The sequence below is a fragment of the Plecotus auritus genome (assembly GCF_963455305.1).
Source record: "Plecotus auritus genome assembly, chromosome: 5".
Lineage (NCBI taxonomy): Eukaryota > Metazoa > Chordata > Mammalia > Chiroptera > Vespertilionidae > Plecotus > Plecotus auritus.
This window is the reverse complement of record NC_137776.1, coordinates 106,473,191-106,489,466: the sequence shown is the minus strand read 5'-3', so window position 1 is coordinate 106,489,466 and position 16,276 is coordinate 106,473,191. Positions and strand designations below refer to the sequence as shown.

Here is a 16,276-nt window from a genome sequence, read left to right as displayed (position 1 = left end):
ACCAGCTGAGAGCAAACCCAGGTCCGAGCTCCTGGGGCCCGAGCCGACCTGTGAGGGGTGCTGGAGGCACCTGCATGCCCCCCAGCTCTGTGGGGGAGCCTTCTGTGGGTGACGCTGCTGTGGCAGGAGGCCTCCAGGGACCCAGGGTCAGCTTGCTCTGTCGTTAAGAATGTGGATCATCACTCCACAGAGACGAGAGAGCTTCTGGGAGAACCACCCCATCAGGCACGCTCAGCACCGAGGCCAGCAAGGTGATGGGACAACCCACCCAGGCCAGCAAGGTGATGGAACACCCCACCCCACCCTAGGCCAGCAAGGTGATGGAACACCCCACCCCACCCTAGGCCAGCAAGGTGATGGGACGCCCTCAGGCAAGGTGATGGAACACCCCACCCTAGGCTAGCAAGGTGATGGGATGCCCCCACCCAGGCCAGCAAGGTGATGGAACACCCCATTCTAGGCCAGCAAGGTGATGGGACGCCCCCAGGCAGCAAGGTGATGGGACACCCCCACCCTACCCAGGCCAGCAAGATGATGGGACGCCCCCCACTCCACCCAGGCCAGCAAGGTGATGGGACACCCCCAACCCACCCACCCCCACCCCACCCAGGCCAGCAAGGTGATGGGACACCCCCACCCCACCCAGGCCAGCAAGGTGATGGGACACCCCCACCCCTGGGACACCCCCACCCCACCCACCCCCACCCCACCCAGGCCAGCAAGGTGATGGGACACCCCCACCCCACCCAGGCCAGCAAGGTGATGGGATGCCCCCCACCTGAGGCCAGCAAGGTGATGGGACGCCCCCCCACTCCACCCAGGCCAGCAAGGTGATGGGACACCCCCACCCCACCCAGGCCAGCAAGGTGATGGGACACCCCCACCCCACCCAGGCCAGCAAGGTGATGGGACACCCCCACCCCACCCAGGCCAGCAAGCTGATGGGATGTCCCCCACCCGAGGCCAGCAAGGTGATGGGACGTCCCCACGCCACCCAGGCCAGCAAGGTGATGGGACACCCCCACCCCACCCAGGCCAGCAAGGTGATGGGACACCCCCACCCTGTGGAGGGCTGACCCTCCAACTCATGAGTCAACTACCACCACAGCTCAGCCTTGGCCTTCCAGGAGCCCCAACACACACACACCACCTCCACTTAAGAGCTTGGGGACCAGGACCCTCATGAGACCCAGGCCTTCTGCTGCCCCTCTGACCACGTGGCTTAAAGGACTCCGATGCTAACACTGTAGTTAATAAAGGGCCTCCACACCTGCATATAAAATGCTACCTAAAGTGTGTGTGACGCACTAACCGGTTTGGCTCAGTGGATAGAGCGTCAGCCTGCGGACTGAAGGGTCCCAGGTTCGATTCCGGTCAAGGGCATGTACCTTGGTTGCGGGCACATCCCCAGTAGGGGGTGTCCAGGAGGCAGCTGATCGATGTTTCTCTCTCATCGATGTTTCTCTCTATTCCTCTCCCTTCCTCTCTGTAAAAAATCAATAAAATATATTTAAAAATAAAAAAATAAAGTGTGTTGTGTGATGTGTGTATGTAATGCACACAGTGTGTGTGTGAAGCGTATGTGGTATGTGTATTGTGTGTGTGTGGCGTGTATGCATGTATATGACATGCGTATGTGTACGTGGGATGTATGGGTGCATGTGATGTGTGCAGTGTGTGTGATATACGAAGTGTGCGTGTGTTATGTGCAGTGTGTGGTGTATTTGTGTGGCATGTGTGTAAGTGTATGGTGTGTGTGTTGTATGTGTGATGTATGTGTGTGGTGTAAGTGTATGGGATGGGGGTGTTATGTGTGCAGTATGTGGTGTGTGTGGGACATGTGCAGTGTTTATGGCATATGTGGGTTATGTGTGATGTGTGCAGTATGTGTGCAGTGTGTGGCATGTGATGTGTGCAGTGTTTATGGCATGTGTATGTGTGTGTGTGATGTGTGCAGTATGTGTGGTGTGTATATGTGTGTGGAGTATGCGTGTGAGATGTGTGCAGTGTTTATGGTGCGTGTGTGTGTGTGTGTGTGTGATGTGTGCAGTTTGACCCTGAATAGAACCTAAATAGCACCCCCTCTGGATGGACAGGACACTGCAAGCTCCCTGGGAAGGCAGTCCATCCCAGGATGCCCCTGCCTCAGGTGTGGCTGCGGTAAAACAAGGGGAGGTCCCAGGTGAGGCAAGCACCTCTGAGCGAACAGTGACCGCACAGCTGGAGCACAAGGTGGGCGGGGCCTCAGCTCCCTGGTCCACGCACCTGAGCACCAGGGGCGCTGCTCCTGCCTCCGAGGTCATGGTGCCCAGGTGCCAACCCTCTCAGCTCCTCCCCGCTCTGTGCACCTGCCCTGGAGGCGCTGGCAGGGGTGGGAGCGGCTCCTGAAGCCCCTCAGCAGCTGCGAGCACAGTGTAAGACGGCCACGCGGGAGGCGAGGCCTGCGCTGAGTGACCCCTCACTCCTCCGCATTTGCTGTTTGGGGATCTTTCCCTCCCTCGGCCCCTAGCCCTTCCATAAGCTTTGCAACTGAAGTCCCTGCACTAAACACCCATGTCTGAAATACCCAGAGTGCTTCTGTTCTAAGCCAGTCTCGCAATCTGCTCTCCCAGGGCCCACTCCTTTCCTCACCCCAGAGGCCATGTGCACGACCACGCGTGCGCACACCAGGGAACAGGTAACACATCGAGTACTCGCCCGTGAAAGTGCATGGCTCCCATGCTCACCTGTGTCTATCCTCCCCAGGTCACGGGAACCCAGCACCGTCTTCCCCTTTCCCACTGCGCCTGTGGGGATGGGCCCGAGGGCTGGAGCGGTTCCTGGTGCTGCCTCAAGGGAACCACTGCGGGAGCGGCCTGGGCAGCTCGCAGGCCTGGCCTAGGCAGGGCAGACCCGGGCCATGTGGACCTGCCCCTGTGGTCTGGCTCCACCACCTCCCGTTCTCAGGCAACTTCCCCTGCCCACCACCTGGGCCCGCGCAGACCGCCAGTGGCCACAGGGCTGGTCCAGAGCAGAGGGAGGGCGAGCCAAGGCTTGGGTGCTGACCCAGCGGGACACAGGCAGCAGCTTGACATTCTTAGCGGCTCAGTGTTTATTTAAAATCTCAAAAACTGAACGACCAGCCGATGTGGCTCAGTGGATTGAGAGTCAACCCAAGCACCAAGTGGGCACGGTTCGATTCCCAATCAGGGCACATGCTCGGGTTGTGGGCTCGATCTCAACTAGGGGGCGTGGAGGCAACCGACTGATGTTCCTCTCACATCGATGTTTCTCTCTCCCTTTCTCTATAAAATCAATAAAAACATATTTTTAAAAAATCTAAAAACTAGCCCTAACGGGTTTGGCTCAGTGGATAGAGCATCAGCCTGCAGACAGAAGGGTCCCAGGTTCGATTCTGGTCAAGGGCATGTACCTTGGTTGCGGGCACATCCCCAGTAGGGGGTGTACAGGAGGCAGCTGATCGATGTTTCTAACTCTCTATCCCTCTCCCTTCCTCTTTGTAAAAAAATCAATAAAATATATTAAAAAAAAAAATCTAAAAACTAAATAAAACAGGATTTGTTTCATTCCTCCTCTCTCAGCAGAGGACAGACCCCCAGGCCTGTAATGTCTTTTCTCTTTGTGGCTATTTAGACGCCCACACATGGAGACCTGGGCTCCCAGGCACTGCCCGAAGCCTGGGACACGCTCCAAAGGTGGGCGAGCTGCTGCCCCACTCCAATGCTGCCCGTGAGCCCTCCCAGTCCGAGGGCGCCCACTGCGCCCTGTCTTTCCCACATGTAAACATCATCAAGCAAGTCGTCGACACAATTCCCACTCCAGAGGCCCTGAGGTTAACTCCTGAAATACCCGAATGCCTCAAACCCACACTGTTTTCAGACACAGAAGTAACCCTATAGACCAGCGATTTCAGCCGATGCGCCGCTGAAAGAAGTTTTACAGCGTGCAGTACCTGACTATCAGGGGCACCGACTTCTTTTCTCCTAGACTGTCAAATAGAAAATGACAACCATCTGGTGTGAACGAATCAAAATTACACCTATTTTTTTTTTTGTCAAAGTGGAAAAAATATTTTTGTAGTGCCACAGAACTTGTCATTAGTTTGTATGTGCACGAGATGAAAAAGGTTGTCAATCGCTGCCACAGACCAGTGACTGGCAAGCCCAGGCCTTTGGGCCACGTGTGGCCAGAGGCTGGTGTTTGTAAACGCAGTTTGGTTGATGCACAGCCACACCCACTCCTGGGCAGCTCACGGGCCATTGGGGCAGAGCTGAGAAAGTGTGGCAGAAACCCTGCCTGCGGAGCCTCGAACAGCTAATACTTAGTCTTTGTGGGAAAAGCTGGCTGACCCGGCTGTCCAGAGGCATAGCTACAGGCTGACCATGAAGCTCACTGGGGCTGCTGGGAGATGCAGCCAGAGGCCCCTGCCCTGCTCCCCCTCCCCCCCACCTCGGCAGGTGCCCCGCTCACCTGTGGCCTGGCAGAAGAGGTGGAAGGTCCCCAGGGCAGGCACGTGCTGGGCCTGGTCGCTGAGGAAGGGCGGCAGCAAGGTGACCCGCAGGCGGCTGTCAGGCCCAGAGCCCGAGGCCAGCCAGGGGCTTCGGGGAGAGGAAGATGAGTCGGGGCCCAGACAGGACAGGGAGGACCCCGGAGGAGGGGAGGGCATAGGAGACGAGGCTGCGAGACAGAGGACAGAAAAGAGAGGGCACTGAGGCAGGAGTCGTTACGAGCAACACCGCATGCAGAGACGGGAAACACGGTTAGAAAAGAAGGGGCCCACACGGTCCTGCCTGCCAGGCTGTTCCAAAAGGGGCCAGAGACCCCACACCTGCACCCCGCACGGCCTCAGCAAATCACGTGCCCACGTCAGATATAAGCTTTTCATTTATTCGGTTACTTTTCAAATGTATACAATTCAAAGTAGAAAAATAAAAACAAAGTAAATCTTATAAAACACAAATGTTTACACCAACACAGTGGAACCCTATCACGCTGTCCGCACGGGACACAAATATCCAGGTTACTGCTCTTTGCCACAGAAACGTCTCCTCTTGTGGGCGTGTGGACAGCAGAGGTGGACTGTGAGGTCCGTGCTGTTAAACCGCACCGCCCGCCCGCCCCACCTTAAAGACGCGGCAGCCACCCCGGTCCGCAGGGCGGGGTCCGCAGCACCGTGGGCACGCCCGCCCTCCTGCTCACTCTCTCCCAGCTGTGGACGCTCAGGTCGGCCAAGTGGAAAGGCTGGTGCGTAAGAGGTGTGGAATGGAAGCCAAAAGAAACAGATGTTCGGATGATCGGACTCCACGGGACAGGAGGCTGTGGCCAGTGGCCATGGGCAATGGATCGTGAAACACTCGTCCCTGTGCTCTGGGCCAGCCCGGCTCTCCCAGGGGCCACCGTCCTCGCTCAAAACCCTGCCGGTGGTCACGGGGCAGTCCTCCACGCCTGCTCCTCTTCAAGACTTAAAATGAGAAAAATGGTACAGAAAGAAATCTTCGCTGAAAAGGATGCCTCCCTTGAGGAATAAAATGTTTAAAAAGTCAGTGTGCTCAAGAGGCGGCCTTGTCTGCATTTCTAAAAGCAGAGAGAATGCATTTAGCAAAAGTAAGTTTATCCCTGAGAATCTCCAGCAACGGAAGCCATATCATATCCTAACATACAACAAAATCTAGAAGATGCGCATCTTCTAAATATTAAGACATCTGCTTTAGTGACGTAAAAATACAAATGACCTAACACTTCAACTCAAAGCAAAATCCTAAAAACAATTACGTGGAAGAAGAGCTTCGTGCCAACCTGGACAACAGGCGACCCATGACCCATCTGATCAACTACAGGTCCTTTCCAACCGGGAATGAGATGGCCTCTCAGGGGCTGCTTTTTGAGGTGACGCTCTGGGTGCGGCTCCAGGCCAGCGGCCGCCCGGCCACCGCCCCGCCCGTGGACACGTCTCCAGCTCCCACCGACGGATGAGGAGGCCCAGGTGGGACGCTCGCCGTTTTCCGAAAGGACAAAGAGAAACGAAGTCACGAGTTCACCCCAAGCGAAAAGACTCAAGACTGAGGTTTGCAGAGGACAGGCTACCAGCGGCACGGGACGAGGTTACTGCACAGGAACACAAAGACCCTCCGCGGCAGCGCCTCAGTCCCCGTCCGCATCCGAATCGGCAAACTTCAGCTCGCACTTGACGTCGAACGGCTTGTCTCTGCCCGGGAGCTCATCGATCCTCTGCGAGTCCTCCCTGTCGGTGGGCGCCCTGCTGGCCGTGGTGTCCTGCTCTGTCTCGTAGCCGGTGTCGGGAGCCGGCCTGGGCTGCCCCCCGTTCTGCTGGGAGAAGCTGCCCGGCTCCACCAGCGTCTCCTTCACGCTCTGCTCGCAGTCGGAGAAGTCCGAGGCGGGCTGCTTCTTCCCCAGCAGCAGCGTGGAGCGGAACTGGAGGCACCGTCCGGGCAGGAAGCCCTTGTAACAGTTGTAGGAAAGGAGGCAGAGGCAGAGGACGAAGAAGAAGAGAAAGAGGGACAAGAGGAGGCGGTCGTTGCTGGACTTGAGGTACAGGGTCTTCTCCGACTGGACCTGGGGGACGGTGTGGATGATGATCTTTGGCTCACAGGATGTGCTGGTGGGCGCCGGGCCAGAAGGTGTGGTGAGCCGCCCCGCTGGGGTCTGGGGAGAGGAGCCTCGGACGGGCCCCACTGACATGTCAGGGGGGATCCCAGCACCTTCTGTGCGGGTGGCCGGTGAGGAGAAGGTCCCTGGGGTCCGGGGGACCGTCCTGACCTCCAGCACATGCTTGGCCATCACCTGCGAGACCGTCTTGTTCCTGACCCTCTCCTCCGACAGGCACTGGTATACCCCGCTGTCCCCTTCCGACAGGTTGAAGATGAGCAGGGTCCCGCCCACCAGGCTGTACTTGGGGCCCTCAGCCCTGAGCACGCCGCTCTGGAACCTCCACACCACCCGCGCAAGGTTGGACTTCGGGGAGCATTTGAGCTCTGCGGTGCCGCCATGCTTGAAAAAATGCTGCCGGAAACTTTCCTTACTTTTATCTGGAACATCAAAATAAACGTGCACAGTGTCAACAACCCTGCTTGCTACGTAACTTCTGTTAAAAACAGTCAATACGCACAAGAGGACACAAGAGTTCCACCCACAGGAGCGACATGGACTCTTCCAGAACAACGAAGGAGATAAAGGCATGCATGAGCAAAAAGCAAAGATGAGCCCGCGGTGGCAGCCCTGGGGACAGAGTCAGAGGCACCTCTGAGCAGCAGAAACCCCGTCTCACACCCTGGCTTCCTGGGAGAAAATGCACCAGGTGGGGAGGCTGAGCGCAGGCCAGGCACGCATTCTGACAGCCACGCTCTGAGTCAGACACGGCGCGCTTTTGTTAGCGGCTACTGCACACCACAGCCTGACACGCCCTCCTCCTAAACCTGTCTTCCTGTCCACAGCCTGGCCCCCGCAGCAGTGGGGTTGCCCACGGGAACGCCACCCGCCTGGATGTGACGGCTGGAGGACCAATCCTTCCTGCGTGCAGAGGGGCAGGTTGTGCTCCACGAGCCAGAGCTGAGAGAAGAGAGATGCACCTCAAGAGTGGGCGTCACGCGGGACAGTGCCTCTGGGACACACACAATCTGTGGGCCGCACCCACCCTGCCTGCAACAAGAGGTCCAGAGAAGGCCACGAGGTCTGCCAGACACTGGCCCTCTGCTCCGGCAGAGAAAGGAAAATGCGCAAGATGCCACAGCCCCAAAGCACCGTGAAATGGTTACGAGAATTCCATTCCTGAAGGGAGCAGAGAGAGAACGAGCAACTTACCGGGGCAAGCGGACACTTCCCCGCTCATGTCCTGGATCAGACCCCTGCAAAACAAGGGCAGAGTGGGCACGGGCTCCCGCGGGAAGGCAGGCAGAGCACCTGCATGCGCCTCCCCACGCCGGTACCTGCCGGGGCTCTCGGTCTGGTGCAGGGCCACGCAGGCCGCTGTGGCTGGGCTCCAGGCGCAGTAGGGGTCCCGGGCCAACACGCAGTCCTCACAGGTGCTGTGCTTCCCACAGAAGGCCACGGGGGCCTGGACCACGCCCGAGTTGGAACCGGCATAGATGAACCTTCTGCCCTGTGGGTGTAAGCTGATGAGAACGGGTGGCCCCAGAGCCAGCGTCCTGGCGGGGGCCAAGGGCATCTTCTCCAGCCTCAGGGAGCCGTGATGCAGTGCTTCCTGGAGGAGGAGGAGCCCCCTCGCTCAGCACTGAGGCAGGTCCTACTCCAGGTGAACCTGCGTGTAGGTGTGATAGCGCGAGCAAGCGCCTGGTTCGAGCAGAACCTGCCAACACAGAGAGCACGGGCCTCGACCCGGACCCTCCCTCATGTCCAGGCACCACTGTCACCCCGACCACCAGCAGAGCGCATCTCTCGCCCAGTCAGCCCCTCTGGGAGGGAGAGCCCCGGCTGGCCACGCCAGGCCTCATTACAGGCCCGAGGCCACGGGGCACAACCTGAGAACCCGATGTGGGCACCGGAGCATGGAGCCGTGTCTGAATCCTGCATGGCCCAGAGTCGGAGGGCAGATAGAGGTCACGGGAGAGTGAACACAATGCCAGGAAACGGAACAGAAGGAGTCCCGAGGCAGCCGCCTCACACGCTGCATTGACGCGGGAGGGCCACGCAGACGGGAACCTGACTGCCGCGCTCTGAAGCAGGCTCGGCAGGCCCCTTGTTGGTGTGGGAGTGCCACCCTCTGACCCTCCTCCAGGGCCCGGGCTGGCAGACAGCTGACACAAGGCCACGGCCAGCTGATGCTTCGCCAAACTTGGCTGGAACGAGACCCCACGCAGGTGCCCCAGCAGACGCAGGACGCGCACCCGGTGCTGGCACTCACCCGCCTCTGCCTGGGAGCCTCCGTGTTGCCTGACCCCTGGTCAACATCAGAAGGCTCCATGTCTACACAGATGCGACATGCAGCCGCCGCCCTCAGGGGCTGGGTCTGAATGAACTCAGGTCCCTGGCGTGGCCCCGACCTCCGGCCTGCGAGGCATCAGAGGCCACAGACCCTGCATGGCAGGCACCGCCGAGAGAAAGGGTCTGTGGCCTCTGATGCCTCGCAGGCCGGAGGTCGGGGCCACGCAGCCGCAGAGGGAGCAGGGAAAGCAGGCCCCACGGCCATGCACGTCCGTAGATACCTGGGCATCGAGGCCACGGGCCGCCTCAGTCTGAAGGATTGAGGGTGCCCGGGCCACGGCACTGGCGCCAGGTCCCAGGGAACCACATGCTTGCACAGTGAGCAACATTCCTGGGGCGCAAGGCCAAGGGGCCACTTCATAAGCCCGCAGCACCCAGGAGGACCCACGCGAAAGCGTGTGCTCGCACAGCACAGCACTGGGGCCTGGGCTGCTGGGAGCCCCTAACACCGGGGACCCTGGAGCCCAAAATGACGTCACTCCCTGCGGGACTCCTTGCACTAACCCCTCTTCCTTGAGTTTAAAATGATTTAAAAATAAAACATTTTTAAAGTAAAGGAAAAACATCCTTATGAGGACTGCCCAGCGTCTGTGAGGTTCGTTGAGAGCCCGACCCTCTCCTCCAGCCCTCATTGGCCTGGCCCCTCTGGGGACTGTGCCTCACCCACAGCACTGGGCTCGCGTGCCCTCGGGCCACGCACCCCGGGGTGGTGTAGGGTGGATGCGGGCCGAGCGGAGAGACTGTTTAGGTGCTCTTTCTCCTTTGCCAGGCAGCCGTCTCCCCACCGAGGGTCCTCGTGGACATGAGACGCCGCCGGCTCTGGGAGCTCACAGGCGTCTTCCCTGAAGCACTGAGAGCAGGAGTCCCGCAGGCGTCTGTCATCCGTCAGAGCACCGTGGTCACGATGGCCCAGAGTGGGGCCACCCACGTGCCCGTCAATGGGGAATGGATAACAGAAAGTGGTCCCTCCGCACAGTGGAGTATGACTCAGTCTTAAAAAGGAAGGCTGACACAGTGCAGCATGAATGAGCCGGGGGCATTCTGCTAACCAGTACCAGTCAGTCAGTCAGGCAGTCACCAAAGGATAAATGGGTGACTCCCCGATGCCAGGCTCCCAGGAGAGCCAAGCTCAGGGTGGGCAAGCAGATGGTGGGTGCCAGGGCCAGGGGTGGGGGGGAGGTTACTGGGAGTTGGGATTTAGTGGAGACAGAGGCTCAGATTTGCAAGATGAACGAGTTCTGGAGACGGATGGTGACGGCGGCATGACAGTGTGAGTGTACGCGATACCGCTGAAGTACACACTAAACGCTAAAGTGGTAAGTTTTATGTGGTGTGTGTTTATCACAATAAACGGGCAACTGCCCTGCCGTTGGGGGAGCGGAGGCAGGAACGGGGAGCGGAGGGCTGTGCGGTGCTGCGTGCTCCCGCAGCCTGCGAGCTGCTCACTGGCTTTCTGCAGCAGGCCAGGCGTGATCGATGCTGAAGACCTGGTTGGTGGGGAGCACAGGGGCTCTTTTCAGCCCTGAACACCCGCTTCCTGCCGCCCCATGCACTGCTGGCACCCCCCACCCTGAGCCCACCAGCCTGCGGAGAGGCAAGGAGGCCATGGCGTGCAGGCAGTCACACCTGTTTTAGGCAACAGACCACACCCCGGTGCAGAGGGCTCTTGTGGGGACAGGCAAACTGCCCCCCAGGTGCCAGGCTTCCTGCATTGCCAACCCCCTCCGGGCGTGGCCACGTGACCAAGTCCTGGCCGAAGGCATGTGAGCACAGGACTGACCCGTAACCACCCATACCTGCCCCTGCCCCTTCTCCCAGTTACGGATCAGCATCCCAGTGCCCTGGAAGCCTTGGTTTTAAGACGCAGGCCCGCCCAAGCCCCTGAACGACACTGAGGAGCAGAGCAGCGCCAATTCTCACCGCATGTGTGCGCTGGGTGACTGACAGACGTTCACCAACGTGGAGGTCCCCAGGGTGCCGGCCCCGCCCCTGAGCAACATGTGGCTGCCAGGACGGCTTCTGGGTCTCCTTTCAACAAGGCCAGGAGGCCCACTGTTTGGAGCCGAGGGTTGAGTGGGTGCAGTGGGCCTGGCCCATGAGCTGGCTGGAGACTCCCGCCAGGTGCCAGGCAGGGCAAATTACAGAGGGCTGTGAAGTCCCCCCCACCCCGCCTGGACAGGGAGGGCTTCTGGGGGTGCAGTCACACCAAAGTGCTGGCCACAGAGCAGGGTAGGAGACGGCGAGGCTCCGAGACAGGCTGCGAGCGAAGGGTGTGCCTGCAGCCAAGGGGAATAGGACACACGGCCCACCTCCAATTTCCAGCATTAACCCTGGCACTGCCAAGGCCCCAGGCCCATTAGCCTGGGGGTCACAGCGTGGGGATACCCACAGGAAGTGAGGTCCTCGGCCACAGTCACAGTGTGGGGCTAGGCTAGGCTGCTTCTACATATGGTCTGCTGTCCCCACTGTGCACATGAGGGAACTGAGGCAGGACTGGCCTGCTCAGGCTCACAGTCAGGCGCCACGGAGCTGGGACTTGGACCGGGCGACCTGGTGCTTGGCCTGCACTGTGCTGCCTATAGCTCCACTCCAGCCATGAAATGGGCACACATCCTGGTCACTGCGGGGAACACCAGGGGACTGCCTGTGGCCCACAGCAAGTCCAGCCCCTGGCTGTTTCTGTTCAGCCCAACTGCTAATAATTGGCTTTGCATTTATAATTGGTTGAAGAAAACTCAAAGGAATACTTGTGACATGAAATGGAAATGTCACGACCTGCAAGCTCAGTGCCCATTACCAAGCTTTGCAGGAGCACACATAGGCTCGTGGATGGGCCACACACGCCTGTGCCACGGCAGGACGGAGCCGCGTGGCCCTCAGAGCCTCACAGTCTTGACCCTTTCCAGGAGAGGCCTGCTGACCTGATGCAGGAGTCTGTGCCGTCGGAGGGCAGGGAGCGGTGCCGGGAGGGAGGCCCTCTGTGCCGACGAGGAAGTGCAGAGGCAGGAACTGCGGGGTCTCTCCCGTGCCACGCACGGGCATGGAAGTGTTTTTGTTGCAGGCCAGCACGCACCACACACACATCATGTGGTGCCCCAACAACCCACCGAGGTTCTGCCAATTTTCAGGAGAAAGTTAATCTCCCCAGACTGCCCCCTCTCTATCCCGATCCCATGGAGCAAAGGACTCTCTGTGAGAGCCCAAAGGTGGCTCCTCTGGGTGAGATGGACAAAGGGCCTCTGGCCCAGCCCAGTAACCCCGAGACACGAGGCCACACCCCCAGCGCAGAGACCTCGAGACGTGAGGCCACCTCCCAGCCGAGGAACCACCGAGACGCGAGGCCACCCCCCCAGCCCAGGGACCCCGAGAGGCAAGGCCACCCCCCCAGCCCAGTGACTGCCAGCCTACCACCTCAGCCTAGTGACTGCTGAGACACAAGGCCACCCCCCAGTCCAGCCCAGGGACCCTGAGACACGAGACCACCCCCAGCCCAGGGACCCCGAGACGCGAGGCCGCCCCCCACCACATAGTCCCGTCACCTTCTGGGAGGACAGCAGCAGGGTCTGAACTGGCTCCAGGTCCTGGAAGAGCTGCGTCTCCTCGATGATGTGGACGTTGCTCTCCAGGCTGATGGCCTTGTGCAGGGCGCCCCGGTCTGCAAGGTCAGAGCCCCGGTCAGTGACCCCAGGAAGGAGGACCTGCTGCCAGAGCTGTTAACGTTCCCCTCTGCCTCTCCACTCCTGCCCTTAGCAAGACACCTAGCCGAGGACAGCGCTTTTGCATTAGAAATGGAAAAGGAAAAGCTATGGCAAAATGAACCATAGGAACCAAGAGGCATCGCTTAGTCCCAGTGTTCTATGAAGAATAAACTAAGGGCTCAATGTTGACACCAGCACCCTTACCAGCACAGCCAACACTGTGCCATCCTGTAGGGAGCGGTTACAGGGTTAAGCCTCGGACTGACCTGCTGGCAAAGCTGCAAACAAGTCCCAGCTTGGAGGGCACAGCCCTCTAAGCATAATTAAGCTTAATCTTGTGACTGCTCCCTAGATCTTTCCTGGGTAGCTAATGGGCTGTGGGAGGTGCAGCAAGTGCTGCCAAAACAAGTGAAACTTATAAGAACATTGTAAATTACCTTGTTTACCTCTAACTATAAAATAAAGCATCAGCTTGCAGTCTGGATCTGTTCTGTGGCCTCAGCCAGACACAGAAGATCCAGCTTATTCTCTTTGTCTGTCTTTTCTTCATCCTTTGCCGGCCCTCCCTCAGGCTCGCCGAACCCTTGGCTGTGCTGGCGCAAGCACACCATCCACCCAACCTGCAGTGGTCTCCGGGCCCCACCAGTCCTCTGCAGTGCCATCCTGCACGGTGGCCCCACAGGGGAGGGCGGGCCCTTCCTGCTGCTCAGAGGCATGACTGGGAAGCACCCAGGCCGGCCCAGCACCTGCCAGCTGCGGCGCCTGCCACTGTCTCCCAGTCCGACACCCGTTTCCTAATTTCCAGGCCTCCAGGGAGCAGTGTCCCCTGCAGGTCAGGACAGGTGGGAAGAGGTGCTGCCCCCACTCTCATCCGGCTCCCTTGGCACCAGCCCAGACTTACTTACCAGACCTGATTTTCAGGTCTGGGCCAGGACTTGCCTTTTTCACCAGGGCCCCAGGTGGTCTGAGGTCACGGACATGAAGCCATGGGTGGAGACTTCTCAGAGGTGCACACTGCCCAGGGCACCTGGGAGATGCTGGCTCCACTGGGCACAGGGCAGCGGGACTTAACCAGGTTGTGACCAAGGCCCGGGACCCACCTGTGCTGACAAACATGACGTCATAGACAGTCCCATCCAGGGCCTGGGTTCTGTCCACCACGATCTGGGTGTAGTTCACACCGCTTTTGACCAGCCTGGGCCTGTTGCCTGTCGGGGTCACAGAGTCGTCCATCAGAGGGTGGTCTTTGACGAACTGCAGCGTCTTGTCGGGCAGACTGAGAGAGCTGGAGAAGTTGGCGGCCCGTGCCTCGCGGTCGATGCACTGCAGGGAGCAGACCGGCACGTTACCCGTGACACACGGACGTCGCGCTCCGCACAAGGCCGAGCCCGGGAGCCACAAAATTAGGGACTCTACAGTGGATTTCTTGGAAAAAGGGGAACCAAGATGGCCCTTCCCTGAATATGAAGACAGTTATGGCATGTAGAAGTGCAACTGTCTTTTTACCCACAAGATATAATTACGTTTCATGATACATAACCAGTGAGGCAATTTTTATCTATTTATCAATGAAAAAAAGTACTAAGATTTTGAAGTTAAAAAATAAACACTTCTTATGTAACAGCTCTCCCATTAGAAGAGAAGACCGGTGAGAGAAGTGCTAAAAATGGTCCACTTCCAACCAGCACGAAGGCGCAGGAGTGTCCTGGCCCCTGACCTTCACAGGCCAACACCTGGAGCCCCAAGTGAACGTGTTTTACTGAATAAGATGCCTGAGGACACAGTAGCTGGTGTCGGAGGAGAGGCAGTCTGCGGGGCCACACGCCCGGGCACCCCCCACACCCGGGCACCCCCACGCCCAGGCACCCCCACACCCGGGCACCCCCCACGCCCGGGCACCCCCCACACCCGGGCACCCCCACGCCCGGGCACCCCCACGCCCGGGCACCCCCCACTCCCGGGCACCCCCACACCCGGGCACCCCCACACCCGGGCACCCCCACGCCCGGGCACCCCACACGCCCAGGCACCCCCACGCCCGGGCACCCCCACGCCGGGGCACCCCCACACCCGGGCACCCCTACACCCGGGCACCCCACACGCCCGGGCACCCCCACGCCCAGGCACCCTCACGCCGGGGCATAGGACAAACAGACACAGCCGAATCCACCTAGAAACTGGTTTCTACATAAAATGCACCACTTTTAAGAGACTAAGTGTGATTCATGTTAGTGAATGGAGAGTACAGCTCATCTCTTTGCCAAGAAATTGTGTATTTCTCTACAGGAAACAGAAAGTGAAACAGACCTAACTATATTATGCATAGCTAATTCCACAGAACACCCCCGGCAGCCGAGGAGACTCCTGTTTGAGCAGCAACAGCGGTCACACGCATGCCAAGGACGGGACACAGGAGGACAGAGTGCCTGTCGCCCTGCCCAGTCCCAGGGGGATGCCTGCTCCCCAAGGAGACACACTCAAACTTTGCGAGGCCCGGCGGTGTGCGGTGAGGCGCAGGCCCAGCATGGCTGGCCCCACACCAGGTGCCCACGGCCAGGTCCCTCACTCACCGCCCCGGGCCTGGGCGAGGGCACCGGCCCGCTGTAGCGCACCCACTTGGTGTGGGACTGCTCCACGGTGGTGCTCTGCATGTACTTCCCACGGGAGAAGACCGCCTCGGCTGTGGACAGGTTGTAGGCGCACACAGCCGACAGCCCCACATTGTTCCTGGGAGGAAGGGCCACGTCACTGCCTGCAGGGGGCAGCGGCGAAGAGCCCGACCCCCCCTCACCCGGCACTCACAACTGCGGGGTGAAGACCCCGTAGAACAGCGGTTCCTTCAGGTCTGGGGCCCTGAGGATGAAGACGGCGCGCAGCACGTTGAAGAAGAGGCTGCCGTCCGGCCTGGAGCAGAGCAGCCTGGCCTTCAGGAAGGTCGTCCACTTCTTCTGTAAGGTCCGCAGGCCACCCTGGTCCCCCTGAAACGCAGACGTGCATGGTAGACGAGCAGACTCCCCATGCGGGTGCCCAGCCAGCCGGGGCCCGTGGCTGTGCCTGAATGAAACGCAGCCCCGGCTGAAAGGAAAGCTTCTGCAGACACCCTGTGAGCCCAGCACCCCTTTCCCGCAGCTCGGGTCACGGGTTCCCCCAACCACAGAACCCAACCCGCTGGGGAAAAGCCGCCCTGGCAGCCGGACGGTGCTGGAACCTGCCCACGCTCGGCGACAGTGGTCCCCTCGCACCGCCCGTCTGCCTGTCTGTGGCTGCACATTTCTAGCTCGTGACCTGCCCACGAGGGGCCTGGAGCCAGGAGCAGCCCATGCACTGGCGCCCCAGTCATCCTAGGCCAATGGATGTAGGTCTGGTCTCCCTCAAATGTTCCTCATGGGAGAGCAGGTCTGCACTCCCTCCCTACCCCCAAGTTTTGGCTCAAGTGCTTTGGACCTGCCAGGCTCTCCATAAACACATCAGGGACCATCGTAAATCGCACCTGCAGTGACCTGGCCCAGAGAGAAAGCCTGAGACTCAGAAACGTGGGTGCAGAGGGAATGAAGCCGAAGCGTCCTCACCTATTGTGGACGCAATAACCATGAGCCCTCCCCGTCTTTACCCTGGAAGGA

The 16,276-nt window shown here is 59.6% G+C and overlaps 1 protein-coding gene across 5 annotated transcripts in view; it reads right to left on the bottom strand.

The window, feature by feature from the left end:
• The window catches only part of SEMA4D (semaphorin 4D), a 109,925-nt gene that overhangs the window by 8,008 nt on the left and 85,641 nt on the right, over positions 1-16,276 (bottom strand). For 2 of the 5 annotated variants that reach the window (XM_080670519.1, XM_080670520.1), the window contains exons 8-14: positions 15,459-15,634; positions 15,227-15,383; positions 13,757-13,979; positions 12,498-12,613; positions 7,944-8,116; positions 7,819-7,862; positions 4,471-4,677 (exon numbers count right to left, since the gene is read on the bottom strand). In XM_080670519.1, coding sequence (XP_080526645.1) covers positions 4,471-4,677; positions 7,819-7,862; positions 7,944-8,116; positions 12,498-12,613; positions 13,757-13,979; positions 15,227-15,383; positions 15,459-15,634 — 1,096 coding nt within the window. Of the gene's footprint in view, positions 1-4,470; positions 4,678-4,867; positions 7,047-7,818; positions 7,863-7,943; positions 8,117-12,497; positions 12,614-13,756; positions 13,980-15,226; positions 15,384-15,458; positions 15,635-16,276 lie in introns of those variants that run through there. The other 3 variants (XM_080670517.1, XM_080670518.1, XM_080670521.1) reach the window with 2 other exon arrangements.